Below are 23,064 nucleotides of genomic sequence, written 5' to 3'. Positions count from 1 at the left end.
ACGTACTGTTAGTGAGGGGGCTGAGAGAGATTTGAGAGGGGACTTGGCATGTTATGATGTCTTGAGATTCGATAACAAAATCGGTATGCTTTTTGCCTTTTCAAAGAGGTCAGGCAGAATGCTACCAATATCCAAAAAGATCCTGGATTAGGGAAATATTTTGTGTATTATTTCTGCTGAATGGTAAGCACATTGTTTAAATAGGAAGCACTGGTTATTTCAGTTGCCCTTTTTTTCTCTGTTTTAAAAATGTCCTGTTGTCAAGTGTATTTTTGGTGAAAAGTTTGTATGAAATTAAATCTCTTTTGCTGTCAGAAGGTTTCAAATAGATGTAGCTAATCTCAATAGCACATGCTATGGCTTTGAAGAAATATCTGTGTATGCATGACTTCTGTGCCTGCAAATTTAAAATTCCCTCAGCTTCTGTTGCAAATATCTTATTCAATTGGTTAGAGTGCGTATGTGCTCTGTGGTAGTACCGGATTATCTGTATTTCTGGTACAGAGAATGCTTGCATATTTGCTGGTATTGATAAGAGATTGGATTCCTGTGTATTTTGTCTGAGAGTACAGAGAATGATGCTTCCTGATATTTATATATAGCTTGATAAAAAATCTGAACCAAAGTCTGAAAAACTCTACACACAATGAAAAAAGGAGCATTTTTGCTTGGCCAATTTCACTGTGCCATTTATTAAAAGAAAAAAACAAACAAAAAGTGAAAACAGTACTGCTTTCAAGTGTGTTCTAGAAAGAGGTTTAACTTAGACTAAGATTTAAATAGTCTCATAGAAATCTGTTGATGTAACTTCTTAAACTTGTTTACATACTCTGTTTTTAAGGACTACCTTCTGTGTTTTCATATTCCAGAATAAGTTGCTTGATATTGATTTGCAGCTGCCAGAGTTTTTGGAGGAGGACGCATCAGGGAGTCAGGCTTCTGAAATGTGTTAAGTCTTTTCTGTAGTGGTAGTTAATTGTGAGGCTTTTGGCATAATTCCAGGTACTTTTCATCGTAGATACAGGAAGAAATGAAAAAAAAAAAAATAAATCTACCTGTCTTAGGTGGACTCTTAGAAAATAGAGAACACCCAAACCTGAAAGGCTGGTTACAGAAGAATTCATTTTCTCTAACACCCAAGTGAACTTTAAAAATGATGCATGGTCTTGAAAATAGTGTTAAAAAAAGTTATAATGCGTATTTCACTGTAATAGTTTTCAGATTGGCAAAGAAGCATTATAAATGGTGCAGATTTTTTTTTCCCCACTAGCCAGCAGGTATGAGCAAGAATAAATGGCATAGCTGAAGCCGTAGCAGGAAAAGTCCCTCCCCCAGCGCAACTGGGAAATAAATACTAAGCAGGGAATAAATGACAATGAATTGCTTCTAGCTTTTTCACTGTAGGGTTTATCTCAGTATTGCACAACCTTAGCCTAAAGGTTGGGGTTTCTTGGTGTTTTTTTTTTTTTGTTTTCTGATATGCAGTGTTATAAGTTTACAGAATTTTTATACTCCTTCAGAGTAATTAATTCGTTTAGTAAGATTCCTTCGTAAGCCTGTTTCTTCATCTCCTTAAACTGCAGTTTGCTATTGGTTGAGTTAAAGGAAGAGCTCTGTTAGCTGTGAACCTTTATGAAGGTCTCTAGTATGGCCTTGAGCGTGAGTGGGTATGTGAATCCCCAAAATATTCAGTGCTCTGTGTTTCAGAGAAGGTAGATCAATACTGTCTTAGGTCAGCTGCAGGCCTTTCAACGTAGCAAGGTAGGGATGCTTAAAGATTTGAGTTTTTATGGCTGCGTTACATAATGATGTTGAGATAGACTGGCCAAAATCCAGATCTGTCTGCTTCCTTATTGGCCCCTTGCCATACTCAAAAGCTCACACTAATTTCAGTGTTGTAGCACTTCTGCAAACCTGCCATTAGTTTATTGAAGCAGATGCCTGGGAAATAAGAGCCAGCATCCATTTCTTTTAAATACTGTGTTTAAGTACTATGAGTGGTATCAAACAGTAAGTCTCTGGCAGAGATGTAGTTAGAATGTAGTTCTTTAGGGCAACATCCAACTTAACCAACAATCCTTTCTCGCTGCCTGAAAGCCAGTCTTTGCATTACATATTTTCCTCCCTCAGCAGCAAGGCAGACAGCAATCTCCTTTGCTGCCCAGCTGTGATTCATTGCTAGAGCAGGTCTTTCCTGTGTGCTGAGTGAGATAGGTCCATGGAAAAAAAATACCACGTGATCATATAATTAAAGACTCTCTTAATTCATTACGTAGTGAGAGACTGAACTGAGAGTGCAACCAGACAGACACAGCCCTTCATAGTCACGGGTTAGAAAATGCATATTTGGTTTGTCGATATGCATATATATATATATATATATATATAGCCTTATATACGTGGGTCAGTGTTAAGAATTGTGAGAAAGTTATGGCAGCTTAAGAGACTTCAGCTGTTAAATTCTCACATATCTTCTGAGCATGCACAAATTGTGATACTCTTCCCTTCTTCCCTGGCAGACTCCTAACTAGGTCAAACCTGGGTGCAGGAATGAGAGAAGAGAGGCCACTTCTTGACAGTTGTGAGGCACTTGCCCTACAGGATGCAATGTTAAAGCATTTCACAGAAACATTGATAATTTTTTGACAGACAAAGCAGCATGTGCATTTTCTGATCCTCATTGGAGAATTTATCCTCTGGATGAAATAGTCCTTTAAGAATAAATTCTGAAGTAGACAGCTTATGTAGAAAATGAGAACAAATCATGAATGTTTGGCAGAACTTTAAACAAATATTTAGTTCTGATAATGGGCCTAACCTGAAATTATCTATGTTTGCATCTGTGTTGATATATTAAATATTAGTATAACAGCCCTAATGAAGTTATGATTAGGACCTGCCTCTTTTTCTAAAAGAGGTTAGAGTGCCATGTAAGAGCATGGGGTCTCAAATCTGAAATTCTTTACACTGAAAAAACAGAGTTCATTTTTTAGCATATGAATGATAGTGATAGGTATGCTATTTAAAACATGGGAAGCTGATATACTGTAGATATGGCTGTTTACACCTTTTTTTTTATGCCTGAGGCTCACAAAGAGGATGAACCTACTGAAGGACACTTCCGCAAGGAGTTAGTTTCGTTGAAGAAAAATTTGAAGAATAAAATTATTATTCTTTGTATTGATACGTAACTGTGTTTAAACTTCATGACTCATTAATTGTAATGTTCTTAGCAGCTCCTGGAGTGACATTGTGTACAATACTTCCTTCAGTAATAGCAGGCATCCATTTTGTAGTATTTTTTCTTGTATTTTATAATTCTAAAATAGAAGGTTTTGCAATATATTACTTATGAATTGAGAAGGTCTCTCTGCATAAATGGTCCATATCAAAATGTGAGACTTATCTAAGAGGTAACATTAGCTTAATCTGTTTTAACAGTGGCATATTTTAGTTGTAAACTAAATTTAGACGATTCTTAAGTAAGTTGAGATCCAGTGAAAATCTGTTTTAAATGAAATTGGGTTGACATGAAATTTTGCAGTTTTCTTGTGGAGACAAGACCTAAGGCTAAGGAACAGGTTTTTGTTGTTGTTTGTTTGTTTAATGGCTGTATTTGTATGTTTTATAGGATAAACATTGCAATAAATTAACTTCAGATTGTTTCTTTTTTTTTTTTAAAGTAACATAGGGCTCCTGATGGGCATGTGTTATAGTCTAGGTTTCTGTAAAGTATGTTTTTAAAGGCACTTCTTTAAAGGAATAATTTTTTGTTTACATACATGTGTCCTTTCAGTATACCATGTCTTCCGTAAGTTTTCTTCACTAGTCGTTTAGTGTCTATCACCTGCACCTGAAAGGTGCTAAGCATCTCATTGTTTACAATCTGTGTTTAAAAAGCAAAAGATCTGTGCAACTTGTCTCCAGTATGAGAAAAAAAAAATCTGGTGTTTGTAATGCTTTGAAGCCAGCAGTTGTTTCTTTCTTTTCACAAGGCTTGAGCAAAGAGCTGTGTTGCAACCTGCAGTTATGTTGTTAGGTAAGGCAGGGTGGAGTGTAACAGGTGCTTATTAATACCTCTAGGCTACAGGTAAAGGTGACTGTATTTTCTTGAGCGTTCACAGACCTCAACAGGTGGATATTGTTTTAATAATTAGGTTGAGAATGGACACTATTTATCCTATGTTTTTAATGGCAAACTTTTAATGTAGATCTGTGAAAGAAATAGTAACTTTTGAAGTTAAGTAACAATTCAGGTGATCTTCTTGTTGTGTCTCCCAGCTTCCTACTTTTAAATAAAAAAGGCATGTTCATAATTTCAAAAATAAAGGCATTTGTCTCTCTGCCCTTCCAAACTAAAATAAGTTTCTTCTGGAAGTTTTTTTTTTTCCTAAAGCTTTTTTTATTTATGTCTGTTTTGTTAAATTGAATTTAGGTATGAATTCAACATGATTTTAAATCTGAAAAATTGAAGCAATACAGAGCAGCACAGTACAACACTGTGACCATACTGAATATTTGAGAAGTGATTATAATGGTGCATTGAAGTTGCATAACAGATACAAAATGCAAAAGCTGACTACAAAGCTTTGAACTTCATTGCTGCTTTGTATCAAACAATGATTTAGAGGAGTATGAATGTGAACAGTTTAAATCAGAGAAAGATGTTAAATAAAATTCAACTTACTGTGTTTAGACTGTGTGTACATGAAGTGTACATGAGATAATGCGAACACAGAGTCTGTCAAACTGTGGATTAAGAAGGTTTTTCCTAAGATTTTCAGTTACACTGAACTAAATACTAAGATGGTTTTGCCTGTACAGCTCCTTCATGACTTCCTCCAGCCAGGCTCTTCTGACACCGCAGGAAGCCATAGCGGAAAAAAACTTGCATTGTGTTTGAGAACTCTAGGGTAAACAATGAAGTGAAACCAGGAATTTTTGGTAGTTTCTTTTGGCATTTAAGAGTCATAAAACTCCAACAGGAAACGTAATGCTGGACCCACTTTTTTAAACACACGAACATTCATCAGGAGCAATTTTTATATAGTATTTCACATAGTTCACAGTTCACCAGTAAATATTCGACCAGTGATAGCACAAAAACTTTAACAGATGACCCCTAGATCAGTATTTCCCTTGTTCTTAGCCCTTACTGCTGCATACTTCACCTTATTTTCCCTGTTTTTCCCACCTTCTAAATGTCCACTTTTGTATCCTTCCTTTTCATTGTCCCTCTTTGCTCTCCAGTCTTTGCAGTCACGTAGTTTCTCTTGCAGCAGCAGCGCTTTGAGTCCCACACGGGGGAATAGGACATCAAAGAGGTGTTGAGACCAAAGGCCTGCTGTGAGATAATGGGGAAAGCTCGAGCTGCTCAGAGCAATAGTGCTGCTGTTCCAGGCATTTTCTTAGTACCTGCTGTTATGGACCCCTGGCAGCATCACTTCTGTCTTAGGCTGACCATAATAAGCCAGGTGCCTTTTGGTATTGTCCCTACCATTTGGGAAATCAATGCCCTGAATTGAAAAAACATGTTTTTTTCTTTCATACAGATTATACCAATGTGAAGAGCTGCTTGTGGGTCCTCTTTCCACGTTTCCTTCAGTGCACAGAGAGATGAGAGTGCGCTCACAGCTGTCTGAAGTAGCTGGAGTAATGACCCTGTTGCTGAAGGAAATTTGCAGCAGCTTTGCAAAATTGCCTTTGGCGTCTGTTTTAGTATTCCTGTAGAACCAGCAAATTCCATTTTTTTTCATCAGTTGATGTAGCATTTTTCAAAACAAGCTAGTCAACATTTTAAAAGATTTTTATTGCAGTTTCTTTTGGAACTGGGAAGTGCCCAGATATCCATCCATCTTTGCTATATCATTGTTCCTGAATGGGAATTGCTTTTTTTTCCCCCATGTGGTGCTTGTGCTCTTGATAGTCATATCTTGTCGATCCCTCTAATTAGTGCTTTATTTTCTTTAGTAGGTTAAAATGAATTTAAATGGCATTTTAACACTTCCCTTCTCCAGTTGTGGTGCATATTTTTTTGTTTAAAGTAGCAGGCATGCAGTGATGAACGGTATGTTGAAGTTTAATTATTTTGTGATTATATCCACTCAAGTATATCCAGGCGCAGTTTGCTAATGAAATACAGTTCAGCGATCCCATTTCTTGTTCAATGGAATCACCTTTTGACAAGTATTTTCTAAGGAAAAAGGATCCATTTGATATAAGAAAGAAAATAGAGAAATTGTTTCTTTTTTTTCTAGAGGCTGTTGTTTCTACAGACATTATTCATTTATTAAAGACATGCCATCGAGAGAGGTGTATTCAAATTATATATCTGGATTTGCAGATACCAAAAGAAAACCTTGCGTACAGATAGTATTTCTTAAACTGTGGCAGTGTACTACTAGAACTGCGTAAGAGAATTCTTCTTTAAGTTTTTGGAAGCTCTGTTATCTGTAGAAAAATGTTACTGACTTCTGCAGTTTTGATAGGGACATAAGCATGAAAGTTAAACTCTTCTTCTGCTTGTTTTCCCAAGTTTATTTTTGTCCCTTCCTTACAATAACAGTGCCTGTGTTATAAGGCCTTTTTGATAAGATTCTGGGATCTTCATTTACCTTTATTTCTGTTTTACTACTCTGCTTTCTCTGTTTTCCCTAATATGATTTAGGAAAAAAAAAAAAAAGCCAGCTGTATTTGACTGCAGTCCCACTTCACCGGTATCATGTGGTTCCAGTGCTCAGCCTGGGCTTATGCTCTGGGCAACTGCATTTGCGTTTCCTCTGGAGCTCCGTCAGTAAGATGTGGCACAGAGGCATATGTTATATTGAGGTCTGTGGGTTTTAGGCACAAAAAGACATTGTTGGTTTTTTTTTTTATGTGTGCGTGTGTACTGTTTTCCTTTGTCAAAGGCTTCTGCTCTTGCATTAAATCATTCTGTGCCGGTGAAGAGGTGTGTAGTCATTGTTTTGATGTCTAAGCAGAAATGAGAGTAAAGCCCACCTGTTTGCATTTCTAGGTTACACTGCAGTTTTATACATATTCTGTCTGTATGGTCTGTGCAGTTTGGCAGTGCTGATAGGTTCAAGCTTAAAACATGGCATTGAGGTCGCTAAAAATAACAGCTGTATGGGGAATAAAACATCACAGCTTGCTTCATGCAAGAATAATGTCGAACATGTCACTTTGCTATAAGATTATGCAAACACTGTACTTAAGTCCCTTTCAAGATTGGTATATTGATGATTCACAAGCATTGTTAATTAAGAAGAATTTGGTATATTAGGACTTTGACCATGATAAATGTTGACTGCTCATGGATGGATACTGATTCTTTTATTTTGTGGTAGTTACAATACCATATTTCGTAAGAAATTTTTTTTTTCTAGTGATAGATGCTGCTGTCATATTTAAAGTTCAGTACTTTAAAAAGTGGACACCTTAAAATTTTGAATTTAAAATTACTTTGAGTTTGAATATGTATCACTGAGTAATAAATATCAGTGTTACTTCTTATGTAACCCACTTGCTTTAATCCTCATTGAATTATATGTGAAAGAAATAGAAAAATAAACTGCTACTGACAAAGAAACAAAGAAAATAGTGTATTAGAAAAAAACCCCTCTTCTTTCTAATCAACTTCAAAATTAGAATATATCAAGAGCCATGTTGTCTTTTCTTTCAGAACACAAAACTCCACCCTATGTCTTTTCTGTAATGATCACTGAATGCTCTTACATCTTTTTTTTTTTTGGTTCACTGTATGATCCTAATTGTTGCTTTTGTACATTTTTTTTTTGTTTGTTTTAACAGTTGTTCCTGTCATTTTGAAAGCACTGACATATGATGAGAAGAGGGGGGCATGCAGTGTGGGTTCCAACGTGAGAGATGCAGCGTGCTATGTGTGCTGGGCCTTTGCTCGTGCTTACGATCCTGCAGAACTGATACCATTTATTAATCAGATTTCAAGGTAAGTTGTGGCAGTAAGAAACTGAGCTATTTACAGTTAATTTCTAAAATCTGTTCAAAGTTAGGAAAGAGCTAGAAGTTAGTCTAATTCTGTATCTTCTGGAAGTTAATAATCTGGGAGGCTAATGCTTTATCTTTAAGACATTTAAAATTAGATATTGACCAAAAGTGATGTATCCATTTAGGGGAAATATCTTCCTGTTTAAAAAGTAGCTGGTGTGTCCCATATAACATGAATGAAATTCATTAATCTCTGGATATTGTTTGCTAAGGAATGGATATTTTTGTTTCTCTATGATAATTTTTAATAAAGTTCATTGATTCATGTAACAGATATGCTAAATGTCTTAGAGAGTTGAATATGGGTGGGATGACAATGACAGAAACGATACCGTTGCCTTTCTATGTAATTGTTGAAGTCTAAAATTTCTTCCTATTGCAGTATGATGTCATTTAACTTTTTGGATAAAAATGCATCTAAATATTTCCTTATCAGGTGTGATTACTTCATTTCCTTCTGTTTATCTGTCGTAAGAAAACCAAAGAAAAATCCAAAGAAATTCACTGTAAGAAGATTCAGAGGAAATTAGCGGAAGTTTTGGGTAGGGGAGGTTTCATCTGTTATCTGCTTGATCACCTGCTTTATGGTTAGCTCAGTGAAACAGATTTCAGGAAGTTTAAGAAGATTTGGAACCCTAGTGCAGTAGAGGTAGAAAAAACAAACCACTCTAAAACTGGAGAGTTGCTTTATGGAGTCATAAAGAGCTGGAAATATTAGAAAAACAGAAAACTTACAGAAGTTGTTACTTCTTACCTTTTCAGGTGAACACTTGTTTCTAATGATCCAGGAGTTTTGGTACTTGGTTGGATGGGTATTGTTTAAAGAATATATCGTATCTTTATTGACCACGTTACAACTTGCAAGTTGAGCAGGTTACGTCTAAAAGAATAAACTACTCTTCAGCTCTTCTCTAAATAGCCATTTTGGAGCCTCCTGTTTCTTCTGTACAATTTATAATTTTCATTTTGAAGTGTTCTAATTTGGACATTATTTTGTGTAAATAATAAAATCACGTCCAGTTTCTGAAAGCGGTAAGAACTTGAGCTCTACACAGTGATTCTGAATTCTTAGTAGCATATCACTTTTTAATAATGGAGATTTTTTTACAACTAATCAGATGTTTTAGTTAAAGTTAACAAATACATGAGAGATTTTTTTTTTTCTTTTGATACCTTCTGTTTTTATGTAGTACCCCAGTCCAGAATGACCACAATGCTAAACACTACTTACAGTTGAATGGAAATACATGCATGTACTGCTTTTTCAATGTGTGGTTTCTGTTTCAAAAGATCTTCAAAAGATTTCCAAATCAAAGTCTGTGATACTGCAATGGTGGACTAGAACTTGGTGCAGCTTTTCACTTAATATTGACAATATTGTTGCAGATATAGATTTATTTTTACCTTTTTCTTTTTTCTTTTGTCTCGTGCTTTTCCTCCTAATTGCTTGTGGGATTCTCTCTTTAGCACTTAGCATTTTTGCTGGCAGCACACTGGCTGACATTTCAAGGTGTCTTTAATGGATGATTTGTTCTGCAAATACAAAGAGGTAGCTTCTAACAGTTTCTTGGCAGACTTTTAGTACGACCATTGATAGCAGCAACTCAGGCATCTTTGTCTCCATGGGAGGGGTTTTGATCAGTAGTCATTTTGTATTATTTTTTTCAAAAGAAAAAAAAAGTTTGGACTCTACAGTGATCTGTGGTGCTGGATACCTGGTTCAGTTTCTCGGGGCTGCCTTGCTTCCAGATTGCTGACACAACTATTTCAATCTCATCCAAAAAGCCTTGTTTGGAAAGATAGGATTACTTAGCTTAGCTGGTTCCCAAGGAATATGTGACTTTTTTTTTCTTCTTTGAAACCTGTTTTTAAAGTTCTTTGGGACAGTCTGTAAGACCTACGTATCCATTTTTATTGTTTGATCCTCATGCACTGTGCCCTTGCTGGTCTCTGCTCTTCCTCATCCTGGTATCCTCACTTTCCAGTGCTGGTCCTTTAATGCAGGGCCTCTTATCTGTGTGGTACTTGCTTCTGGGGATTTTTGAGACCTTGATAAAATCTTTCTGTCTAAGAACCTGCTGTCAAATTTCTTAAGGCCAAATGCTGTTTTTCTTCTTTTTTTTTTTTTTTTTAAGCTGTCACATCTTTCCTCTGAAGTGAGCAGACAAAAAATTCTAAGACATCTTAGCCTTGTGTCTCTGATAAAGCAGTTTCGTGTTGTTTTGATGATGTTTCATCCACTATAGCGTAGATACTAAAGGAGAGGAGTCTTGTAACACCAAGCTGTGTTAGAACATGATGCCATCCATTGTTTCTGGATGACTTTCAGAAAGAGAATGCTGTGCTTCAGAATAGACCTGCTTCACTTAAGCATGCTACAAATAGTGATATTTGCCATAGTAAGTTATTAAAGAAAGATTTTATTTTGAACAGTCACATTTAATTCTCTTCTGGCTGAGTTCATGGTAAATTATATATAGTATGAAATTCTTAACATAAAGGTACCTAAAGATGTGTTTGCACAGTGAAATAATAATGTGATTACATCTTGGGTTGTATTCCTATTTTTAATCTAACCAGCACAGGTAATGGTAGCAATGAAGACACAGTGACACCCATGACCTGAATGTTAACAAATGTTTCTACAAGGCTGTTGTCAGCCGTGCAGTTATTTACTACTATCTTTAAATTTGCAGGAGTACTTTTATATTCTTGCTACGAGCAAATCTTTAGGATGAGTGTAGCCATGCCAGTACTGAAGTCTGGTTCAAAACTACTGCTTTTTGTAGATTTAGTCAGCAGCCTTCTGAAAATAAATCGTCTGCTTCCATCCTCTCACTTAGTTGAACAGCTTTAAGGTTTCTTTTAAGGTCTGGCAAGCTTGTTCCTTGTGAAACTTAAAAAAGCCTAAGTGTGAGTGTGTAAGCCGCCTATTTATGAGAATTCTGATCTGTTCTATCAGAATTTTTCTTCTACTCATGATGCTTTGAGCAATAAATTTCTTTTAATCCTTTCACTCTACCATGGGGCAAACCAATGTTGTTCTCCATACATTAGATACAAGCTCACCATTTTGATTTTTCATGGTTTGTGGTATTTTGTTTTACAAAGCTATTAGTGGGAACTTGTGGACAGGTGTGAAGGAGGTTATGTTTCTGAAGAAGCTCCTGTCTTTCAGCTGTCAGACTATTCTAGAAACAGATTCTTCTTTTCTTTTTAGAAAAATGTCAAATGAAAATAATTGATATCTTCTACCTATGGTAGTAATACCAATTAACACTGTGGCTTAGAACAACTTCAATTGTTTGGAATAAGTTGGTGGACTGCAAGGGGGAAGCTGAAAATTGCTTATGATCAGTTGTAAGGTGTTGTGGTTTGCATATGCTTAGTTTTCTAACGAAGCTGCACAGTATTTAGCAAATATTAATGCTATATTAAGGCTTTACTTAAAAATCTTTGTAGTTAATGTTGGCCATACCTTTTCTAAACATAAGCAACTCTTGAAGGTAGAATTGCCACTCCAAAGAGAAACGGTGAAAAAAAATATTCAAATAAAGTATGACACACAGTTTCACCTATTGTGTCAGCAAGCTGATAATTACATACAGCCTTTTTTTTAAATCTAGCCTTAGGTGTGTCACTGTTTTACTTAAAGAAGAGTCATACTTCTAGCCACAAGCAAATTGTTGCTACCCTTAAAAAATGCAAAACTCAGCATCTTGAAACAAAGCACATAATATCCATTGTGAGCTGAATTACACAGCAAAAAACATCTGCCTATATAAGAATACAAGCTATTAGATTCTTATAGAAAAGTAATAAATTGTTTACCTGAAAGGAAAATACTGCCTCCTCAAAAAAATGTAATGAGTGATTGTGATCCGATCCCGAACTGTTTGCTTTGTCTTGGTTCTAGAAATTGCAAGTGGTTTATCCTTCGTTCACAGTCTTTAACACTGCTGTTTGAGTGGCTGGAGGAACACAGGTAATGCTGAACTTGGAGCACAAGTAGCTGGTTGCTACACTCAGACTTGAAAGGCAAGGCGGTCATCATGGTAGAGCAAGCGCACTGGTGGTAACTAGAAGTTGTTGAGTTAAACAGTGAGCTGCTTCATGTCTTCCTACTTCATGTCATGACCTTTGGCACATGTTAGTGTATCTTGTCAGGAAACTCACTTGGGTACCAAAAAGTATGTTACTTAAACTGAGTCCTGCCCCACAACCCATTCAGACTGTGGTACAGTAGTTCTGAATTAAAGCAGAGGGGCAATTTGGTGGTGTGGGTTTTTTTTTTCCTCTTTTCTTGCCTGCAAAGCTGTATCATTATGTAATGGAAGGACATTGTTTTCTGTGTTTTCAGTAGTCAAGGGACATAAATACTGCATTTTTGAAATAGTGATAATGAAAAATCACCTTAAACTGCATAAAATCCTATTTTTCTAGTAAACTTTATGACGATGTTGTAGAAGAAATATCTGTCTCCATATTTGGTGATCGCTGTTTCTTCTCTGCTTTCTTATGAATGTTCTGTTATTAAGTGATGAAATTGTCAGAATATTGAAGTGACAAACTTAGATTTTTTGTAAATCATAGATCAGCCCTTTTCCTTCCTGACCTTACCACTCTTCTTTTAAGAAAAAAAAAAAAAACAACCAATAGAGAACACTTATTAGAAGTACTCGCCCAAGAGTATTTCTAATAGTCCTTGCTCATATTTTTACATGTCGGTATTTTTTCCCTATCCATATTTCATCTAGATACACTTACTCACATTTGCATATTTATTTTTTAAAGTCTAGTTAAACTGGTTTCTAAAAACTTGCCTGATCTATTCAAACTACAGGACCACAAAAAGAAAATTCTTGGCAGAGTAAATGAAACTTCACTTTTATTGCAGGATAACCTTACTACATTTTGAAATGCATGTACTGAAGTTGCTCTTCAAGCATATCTTTACAAAAGCACTGCTTGACCGAGAATTATTTTTTTTTCTCTCTCCCAGTCTCTACATGTATGCTCTCTTTTTAAGCTTATCTATGAGGAAAGTTAAACATAATGTAATAACTTGGAAATACAAGTAATTTGATTCTTGCCCCCTTGGGTGTGGAAGTTACTGTCTGTAAAGTAGCAGGTGCACGCCAAGAAGCTGAGCTGTTTTGTTTAAAACCTAAACAAAAAATAAAAAGGAAAACATACTTCTCCTCTGTTATACAATTACAGTGATTAAATTGTTACTGGCTATCTTAATTATTTGGAACTCTTGAATAGTCAGAATGTAGTTTCATTTCTGTCATTTGATGGTGTAGGTAATCAATAAATGAATCATTATTTGGAAAGATCTAATTGCTATCTCCCGTTCAGCAGAATACTAATACAAGTAGTGCGTACAGTGTAGGAGTGCAGGCGGCTTTGCCTTCCCTGCGGTGGTGCGTTGTTTCTGAAGGGGGGGGGAAGGAAGGTGTGGCTATGGATGAATGATGTAGCTTGCTCCAGGGCAAGATTGTCCTGCAGAATTGGGGAAATTTGAAGCATTGCTTTGAGCTACATCTTGTACCATGATGAAATATTGAGAATAGCTTTCTTCTTTTATGCATTTGAATGTTGCCTTCAGAAGAGAGTTGTGTGCCTACTGTGTCTTGCACTTGTGTAAAGTTATTTCCTGCAGGGGCATCATATGCCTTTTTTTTCTTTCTTACTTATTTTTTTTTAATAGCAGCATTTGTAACTCCTATTCTAAGCGTTTTTCTTATTGCTCTTTTCTACATGTGTATTTATTATACTTTCATCATTTTACCCTGGAACTTTGGGATTGGAGTAACACACTGAACAGTGTAGGACCTTGGGTGGCTAGCAGAAAGTATAAGAGCTTGGTGTGAGTTGGGTTAGAGGGACTGAGAAAGTATGCAATGTAGAAGTGGGAATGGTCACTGCATTTCTTCTTTTCTTCAGACCTTCTCCTTGCCTAGATAAACAGGAGGAATTAAATCTGAGACTGTAGTCTGAAGGGCTTTTTTCCCTAGCCATGCCAGCTGAAGCAGGCTCTTTTGCTTGCTCCTTCATCTGCGTTGCTCTTGCAGTTGAGTATAGCCCAGCTCCATGTGATAAGCTAGCAAAAGAAAAACTAATTGAGCCTAGCTCTGTTTCATCATCCAGCTCACTGTGTAGCCATTCCAGTTGGGGTACTGGTGTGACTGAAGAGGTGCAAAAAGGGCTGTTTGCAGCAGCAGCTCTCAGCAGACTTGGTTCTGAGTCTGGTCTCGCCTCCTTTTTTAACTTGCTTGGGTTGTTCAAAACTGTTTTGCTTGTAATGATTATTACGCCTTCCCTAATGTATAATGGGGAGGAATGTTTTCTGTCCTGTTACAAGTGAGACTTTTCCCTTTTTTGGGGCTCAGGAAGGAAATTTTGGTTTTGTGCCAAACTGGCAAGAGGTTTGAGAGTTTATTTTTTAATTCCTGCAGCTTCAGGGTGGTGTGCTTGAATTAACAGTAGCAAATTCTCAGAGGATGGCAACAGGATAAGCTTCTTGCTGCTTGTGACTAGTGTAGGCTGGAAGTGCCTGCTACAGGTGATAAAATAAATTCAGATTTATTGTCTGGTACATGTGGTGCTTATAATGAGAGGGTAACCTGATGTTTCTGATATTTCTGTGTTCTGATGTCTATCACCTGGCTGGCCTCCGCTCTCTGATTCTTTCTGCCTTGATGGGGAAAGGTAATGACGTCGGTGTTGGGCTTAGGAAGTGAGATGCTAACATACTTTGAGACCTTTTAACTTTCCCTGAAGCCAATTAAGTGAGTACTTGGAGGAGAGGGGAAGGGATAGGGAAGAAAGAGAGAATTATTAGTTGACTGACAGAATTGCAGCTTGCTTTTTCAAGCCTGTTTGTGTTTATTGTACACTTAACTGCTTGTTGTGCTTAGAGGCTAAATATACCTCAAGGAACTACTAAAGGTGTTTCATAGAGACTGCAAGATGCAAAGCCATTCTTTGCTCTACCTGTTAGTAGTCAGGTGTGGTACATTTCAGGCAAGTCAAGACATGATTCTTTAACTAGCTTAAAAAAATATCCCACTTTGTTTGACATAAACAGTTTCTTTATGTTAGGAAATCCTGGTGGAGTATCACATAAACTCCCACGACAAAGCAGACAGGTGAAGACACCTTAGACATGTTTCATCTTACGCATGTTGCTTTCCTTGCTAATCCCTGTGTTATGGCAGACTGTGCCTGCACTTTCAAATAGGAATTAACTTGAAAAAATTATTCGTGTAGTTTGATAAGTTTAAAATACTTCTATTAAAAGGATTAACGTAAAACAGTGGCTACAGTATGATTTATTAATATAATGGGGATACAGGTGCAATGACAAAATTCCTGTTTTGTTTTGTTTTTCTTAAAACATAGTATTCCAGCAGCACTGAATAACTCAGGTGGCATCACATATACAGTATGTTGTTTTGCTGGTTTTACTTACACAAGTTTGTCTTAAGGTAACAGAAGAATAAGAAAAAATGGAGAAGTACCATTTAATTATAAGCAGAACTCTTATTGTGTATGATAACCTGAAACTGTTTTCCATTATATTTAATAAACCACATTTTAAGTCTAAATATGAAATTCAAAGAGCAGTATTTTTTCTCCAGTGATGGTCTTATAACATTTCCAGTTTGAAAAGACTGTATAATCTTTCAAATCAGTATGTTAATATTTAATATGTCTGTCCTTAAATTTATCCCTGAGTGTCCCTTTGGGGCAACGTTGGAGACAAGACAATGACTTGGGAGGATTTTGGTCTGACCCAGCACAGCTCTTCTGAAATACTCTGTAACACTTCACTCCAGGGTACCTTTGACACAGTAAGGGCAACACTCTGAGCTTCCTGACTTGATAAGGGTTTTTTTTTGGATGTTTTGTTTTTGTTTTTTTTTTTTTTTTTTTTTCCTCAGGAGAAAACAATAATGAAATATTGCATAACTGACAAAATAATGTTTTATTTTACAGTCTATATAATCAGAAACGTCAGGCAGAAATTTGCTTCTTTTTGTTTTCCAGGATGATTTTCATCCAATTTCTTAGTTTTGAATGTTCTCTTCTATAATTAAAAGATTTATGGGAGCTATTTCTATCATTTAAACTATATACTACTTAAATGTCCTTTTAAAATTATTTTTAAGTTTCTCTGTATGCCAGCGCAGAAAATTAGCAACGATGGTATGAAGATGGTGTATTTAACCCAGCACTTTTTCAACATTTAGCCACGTATGCTACTTGCTAATGGAATGCTTGCTAAACATTTGCTCTTCCAATTGCTATCGTTTGGATGACCTCCTTTTGCCTTCTAGTCACCTAATGTCTTTGTGGCAGAGAGAGGAATTGCTCATGCAAGTAGCAATAAGAAAGCATTAACTGTCTTTAGAACTATTTATTGGGGTTTATTTTCATTTCATTCTTGCTTTCTGTCTCTTGTTTTCCTTAATGGAGATAAACTGAAATTACAGAGGCAACATTGATTGTGCATTTCAGCAAATTTTAACAACACAGTATTCTTCACTGTAGGAAACTGATAGCCACTACTCAGGGAAGCTTGATAATATCACTGTAATTAATATCTCTATGCTAAAGCAAAGCTCCTTGGATTTACTTTTCAGCCAGTATTTATTTTCTGTTTTGCCTGGAGTCAATAAATAATGTGACGAAGAGTTTCAGAGTTTGAAAGGAATAATGTTCTGCTTAAATGATTCTCCTGAAGTGATGTTTATTTGTCACTGAAATTAATTGAATGCTGGAGGTTGATTTCTAAAGCTGTAGACTTTGTGTCCTGGGATATATTCTCTCTCCTGTTGTGTAACATATCTTTTAAAAGCAGTTCTTTTGAGGTAAAAGAACTAAACTGCGTAGGGTTACCAGACTTCATGCACAAAGAAATAGTTTCGTGTAATCATGCCTATGTATCTAAAGCTCATCTTTTAAAAAAACTGCTTTGCAACTTGTCTTGCAAGTCACCTTTTAGCAGGATTTGCATACTGTTTTCTGATTTTTGTTACTTACAGGAGAGGATTGTTCTTACAGAGGTAGCTGCAAGTTTCCATTGCTTAACTTTTGGTTTTGCTTAAGCCTTAATAAGACTTGCTGTGCATTTGGCTATTGAGAAACTGTATTTCCAAGTTTTAATTTGAAATTGCACTGTATGTCTCACATTGGAAATGGTAGTTATGTCTAAGTTCTAAAATCCTGCTATATTTAAAATAGAAAACCTTTCTATGCAGTTAAATGTATTTGCATACTCCTTAAATTGCTTTGATACAGTAGGATGGCAGTTGTCTGTTTATGCTATGGAAAGTCCACAGCAAACTAGAGAAAGGAGGAAGCACATGGTTATTTCAACTCAAATTTTAGTTTAGGCTTGTATTTACAAATAATAAGCTCCTTTACAGGAAATGCTGCATGTTCTGCTTAGAAGTCTAAATGTTGAAATGATGGCGTACACATTTCTTCTCATATTTTTGGTACTAATACTCATTATTTTATTTCCTCAGTGCATTGGTTATTGCTGCAGTATTTGATCGTGATGTTAATTGCAGAAGAGCTGCTTCTGTAAGTTATCACATCCTAGCTTATATGTTTCTGTTACTTTTTGTTTGTTTTCATTTAATTTAATAATTTGTAGACTTAGCTATGTAGAACTACAATAAACAGTATATTGTGTTGTGAGTGAAAAAGTGCTTTTTTTAAATCCTTAGAAGTATGGTGTGAATTTAGATTTTAAATTATATAATCCACAGATCCATGTCTTTATTTATGGCCACAGTTCACAATCTACTGTATTGTTGTCATGATGGTTAAGATACAGTATCTAAGAACAAGCTATTTAGCATTTTCTAGTCACAATATCGAAGATGAAAGGGTCATACATAATATACAAACATTGTATATTTTTCAAGTTACCAAGCTGGTAAGTTTTGTGAAGTTATAATTTTCTAATTGTTCATCAACTGTTACTCTGTAATTGTGCTAAGTTGAAAATTTCTAGAAAAATCTTTCTCCTTCAAACATGTTTTCAGTTATTGTATAAAACTCCTTCCATAGGACTGGGAATTCTTAAAAGAAAGTAGTAAATCCATTAGGCAGATATTGTTATCTAGTTAACAGGACTGACATCAAAGGTTCTGTGGAACCTTTCTGTAGAAAATATTTATGCTGTTGAGAATTGACAAGAATGCGTGATTATTCTTAAGAGAATGAATGTATGGAGGACAGGTTATAGAATTTGAGTAGAAGAAACAATGAACAACTTTGAGAATTTAAGTCAGTGTGTTGTATATATTGAACTTGATTTCTTAAAAAAAAAAAAGTATGAGTTGTCTGTTTCAACAGATAAAACAAATTATCTTATGCAAATGTAAAAAAGCCCCACCCTGTAACTGCATTAACTCAAACACAGGACCAAACAATGTCTGTCCAAGAACCAGCTGTCTCTATTCCTAAAAATAAACTTCACTGTGAATGCATTTAAAAAAAAAAAAAAAAAAAAAAATTAAAAAAAGGCAGTCTTTGCAACATGCAAATTAATTAACAGGTCTGTCGTATTTTTTGACTGAAATTTTGAAAGCTAATGCATTTATAACATGAGAAGGATTTCTCAGGGATACCTGGGTAGCATCCCTAATTTTTCTAGCCACACCTCTGCTTGAGAGTTTAAGCTGTTGAATGAAGCTGCAGCATAATTGCTGGGGAAGTGAGTCAGTTGCTTGTGTAACCATATCACAAATCACTTTGTCTAAATAGGTTAAAAGCAAAGGATGGAAGCTAAGATGCTGTAGATCACTGAGTACTGACATAACATATTCTTCACATGTTGTACAACTAATTAATATAAGCAATGCTACTTTCTCCCAAACTTCAGTGTCTAAATTTTGAAAACTGTTGAATTTGCTATTCTTGGCTAATTTAAGTCACTTTATTAAAATAAAATCCTGAGAGGAAAACACAGGTAGCTTTGCTTTCCTGGGAACTGCACGAAACATTAAGGAGTATAGATGGTGAAAAGTGAATTACTTATTTGCTCTATAGGAATTGCCCTATGGATCAGAGGTTATATATATATGTAAAGAGGAGAATTCTTTTTAACATGATTGCCACTACAAGTGTACTGCTTACCTTTAGTAGTTTGATCTAATTGCTGAGTGTAATCTTCATTATGTTTCTACGTTTAAACATAAACCGATAGTTTGATCATGAAATTTGGTCCTAAACCAGATAAATTTACTGATGCTATAAGCTTAGTGCAGATTGTGCTTCCATATTTCAAATGAGTAGAAAATACAGTATATTTTCTTCTCACTTTCCTCTTCTAGTTTAAACCAAGCTATTGAGCACTCTGCAATTCAGTTACCTCCAGTCAAATTAATTTTTTCATTAGTATGTTCTAATTTAGAGCTGGTCAAAATTTGGAATTGCTATTTTGATGGCTAGTTATGAAAGTACTGAAACCTTTTTTCTTATTTTAGAAAGGCAGGCAAAGAAATATTTTGTGTTTACCAAGCATTACTACAATTATGAAGAAAAATACCTGGGGGTCCTAATTATTTCCAATCATTACTACAGTTAAATACATATTTAAATAAACAACATGTTTTACTAGATTTTCCATCTATTACAATATGCAATATATTATAATGCAGAGCTCCAATAAAATAAAATAGCATATAGAGATATTTTGAACCCTGAGGTTAGAGAGAATAAAACAAGACTCTTCTTTTGAAGCTCCAAAAGCATTCTGAGCTGACTTTTGCAACTGTTTCATGAATAATCATTAAATAATCACATGAATAAGTGATCTGGGATTGGGCTCCATTCAGCTCTAACATCTAAAGAGAGGTTTGTTTTTTTTTCCTCTTGGTTGGTAATTTTTAAAATTGTGACTTGGAGAATGTTTCAATATTTTTTTCAGTTTTTGTGGGAAAGCAAAGTATTCAGGTTACAAGGCTAGATGGTCATCTTGGTTCTGATATCATGGAATCTTTAAGTTAAGGTCTTTCCATCCAGTTTTTCCATCTCCAGAAGAGGATTGTATGAAAAATGAAAAAATATTATTACAAAACAATTGAAGTATTTGGCATCTTTTAGGAATTTGCAGTTGTTTGAAAGTATGATTGAAATAGTAACATTTTCAGTTTTTGGAAATCTCCGAAGTACAATGAGGAAAAGTCTTTTGTGAAACAATAAAAAAGTGCTGAAGGAGCAAGGAGGGAACTCTGCGAACATTAAATGAACTCTGGAAAATTGCCTTTTCACTTGGTTGAACAGTATGTTTGATTATTTTCATATCTCTATTTTACTTTCTCTCACAAAGCTTTAACAGAATAATATTGTGGGGATGGTTTTCCTTGAACTTTTTCTGTTCGACGTGCTCCTTCAGACCCAGGAAAAATAATATATCACATTTTTATTGCTAAAATTGGGATTAGATGCTGTTCTAGAACAGTAACGTGTTTAAATTGTCACAGCTGGAATGTGCATTGTCTACAAAGCCTTCTTAAATCAGTGGTGAAATTTTCCAAATATAACCAGGAAAAATAATATATCACATTTTTATTGCTAAAATTGGGATTAGATGCTGTTCTAGAACAGTAACGTGTTTAAATTGTCACAGCTGGAATGTGCATTGTCTACAAAGCCTTCTTAAATCAGTGGTGAAATTTTCCAAATATAACTCTAGGGTTCCGTTTTTACGTTCCCTTGAGGGCTTTTTCTGTTTTTGTTTGAGTATCTTGCATTTCATCATAAATTTCCCGATAATGGGCTGAAAACTTATTTGCAGAAGAGGCACTTTTTAGCTTTTTTTTTTTTTTTTTTTTAAATGCACAATAACAATGCTGAAACTGAGAGAGGTTCCTGGTGATGCGTACGAACCTCCTTCTACCTAAGCAACCAGCTGTGAAACAAGTTACTATACAGTTTTAGTCTGCAACTGGAAAATTTTCCAGCTATTGAGCTATGTATATGGGAATTTGCTAGTTACCATTATTTCTCTTCATACTTTTATGAATTATAGATTTGTAACACAAGCGTGAGAATCTATAAAAAATTGATTATTTTTCTCCAAGGCTATTAAATTGAAATCATCAACAAATACATTTATAGTAATGCAATAGTAATATCTATCTTTTTAAGCAGTGGTTAAAGTTTTATATTTTTTATAGATAAACTGATTAATTAGGTGTAAATTAACATGTGAATTAGATGTTTAGAATACATCAGATGAATGCTAAGTATTTTTGCCATGCTGCTGGACTATTTTGTAGATCTTCATGATTGTTTTTCTGAGTAAGTTAAAAAATGAAATGGTGATAGAGTGGTGGAATTTTAAAATTCCTACATTAAGTAAACAAACAATGTGAAATCTTCATGTACAACAGCTGTTTTGCTGCAACATTGTCTATAGGCCCCTATACATCTTTTTCCAATGATTTTGCCACAATATATTTCAGTCATGGGCCTATGGATGTATTGTAAGTAGAATAAAACTTTCACTGGTTTGAGACTACAATGTCGTTTGGGTATCAAAGTTTCTGATTTAAAAAGAAGGTGGGGGGGAAAGGCTTTACAGATTTAGTATTGTTAAGGCACTTGTCTGAGGAGTATGTTTTGAAAAGAAATTGTAATGCAGTGATGAAACTATTGAATCCCTTGGATATGATAGTTGAGACCATCGTCCCTGCTGAAACGTTCCTATGCTGAGTAGAAGGATCTCGGTAGCATAAAAGGGGCTCTAAGGCTAACATGTAAGTAAAAAGAAATAAATGATGCAGAGTGACACGAAACGATGTCCTGGCAAATCCTGGCTGGGAGCATATGTTGGTAGAGAGGTAAGGAGTGAAAACAGCCCATGTCAGAAGCCGGGCTACAGCGTACAATAAAGAACAAATGTAGGGCATTGCTACAGCTCATGTTCCTGTTCTGGAAGGCTGCTTTATGTGTTGCCCAAGGCTGTATCTACCCTGCCGCCACTGCGGAGGATAGCCCATGCAGTTCTGCCTGAGGCAATCCTAAACTGGTTAGCTCAGGGGCACTGCTAGCAGCGTGGCTGCAACTGCGAGCAGGCTACGGTGGGCTCCAAAACCCGCCAAAGCGGTGGGTAAGCGGTTTAGAGTCAGCCTGTGCTACGTGTCCTGCAATGGATACACTGCGAGCGGGAGCTGAACTAGCCTGGGCAAGTCTACAGGAACTGCAGTCGTTATCCTAAACAGACGTAACCTCAGAAATGCACTTAGAAACTCTGGCTTCATTAGGGCTTGCTCACCTGTGTTCTGTGAGTGCTTGCTCCATATGTGGAGTATGGTATCTGGGTGAGCTAACTTAATCTTTTGTTTCTACAGGTGGATTACCACATGCATATTGTAGTTGTGTAGGAAATACAGAAGCTCTGTCTGTCAAAATTCTTGTGGCATTTTCAGTAGATTGGGACTTCCCCCTTGTATGTTAAATATCAATTGTCAGGTGATGAGTGCTGTCCATTGTAGATAGAGTCCATCTGTCTTTGTAGATAGAGTGACATTTCCTAAGAGAAATGTCCAGATAATTATGATCTCTCCTCTCTGAAAAGAGTTAAAATTTACCAAATTTTTTATTAGTACTTATGATTGTATATCCTTGTAAGGAACAAAAAAAAATTGTCTTTTTTGAGAAAGGGAGAAAATTCTAGTACGGAGTTAAGTAGGTTTTATACTGTATACCATACAAGTAAAGAGATTAACTTTATGGTTATATTAGTTGCATTTTGCAAGATTTTGTTTATTTTGCAAAACACAAGAAACACATGAATTTTCTCTTCTGGTTTTATAATTTCAGTGTTTCAGCATGCTTTCAGATGTGTATCTTTCAAATATATATTGTATTCTCAATATTTTTTGTCTGAAGTTTTCATTGACAAAGAATCAAACTTTGCCTACTGTTAGCAAATTATGTTGAAGTAGTTAGACAAAAGTGAGCTGTCTGAATTTCTGTTGTCTACAGGTATTGACTTTCAATTCCAGT

The 23,064-nt window shown here is 35.6% G+C and overlaps 1 protein-coding gene across 1 annotated transcript in view; it reads left to right on the top strand.

The window, feature by feature from the left end:
- Positions 1-23,064, top strand: part of TBCD (tubulin folding cofactor D) — a gene marked incomplete at its 5' end in the record, with an annotated part of 110,825 nt that overhangs the window by 26,821 nt on the left and 60,940 nt on the right. Inside the window, 2 exons of the mRNA XM_009695624.1 lie at positions 7,810-7,966; positions 17,565-17,622. Coding sequence (XP_009693926.1) covers positions 7,810-7,966; positions 17,565-17,622 — 215 coding nt within the window. The remainder of the gene's footprint in view (positions 1-7,809; positions 7,967-17,564; positions 17,623-23,064) is intronic.

Source organism: Cariama cristata, unplaced genomic scaffold (assembly GCF_000690535.1).
Source record: "Cariama cristata isolate BGI_N322 unplaced genomic scaffold, ASM69053v1 scaffold10232, whole genome shotgun sequence".
Lineage (NCBI taxonomy): Eukaryota > Metazoa > Chordata > Aves > Cariamiformes > Cariamidae > Cariama > Cariama cristata.
This window is presented reverse-complemented; position numbering and strand designations above follow the sequence as displayed.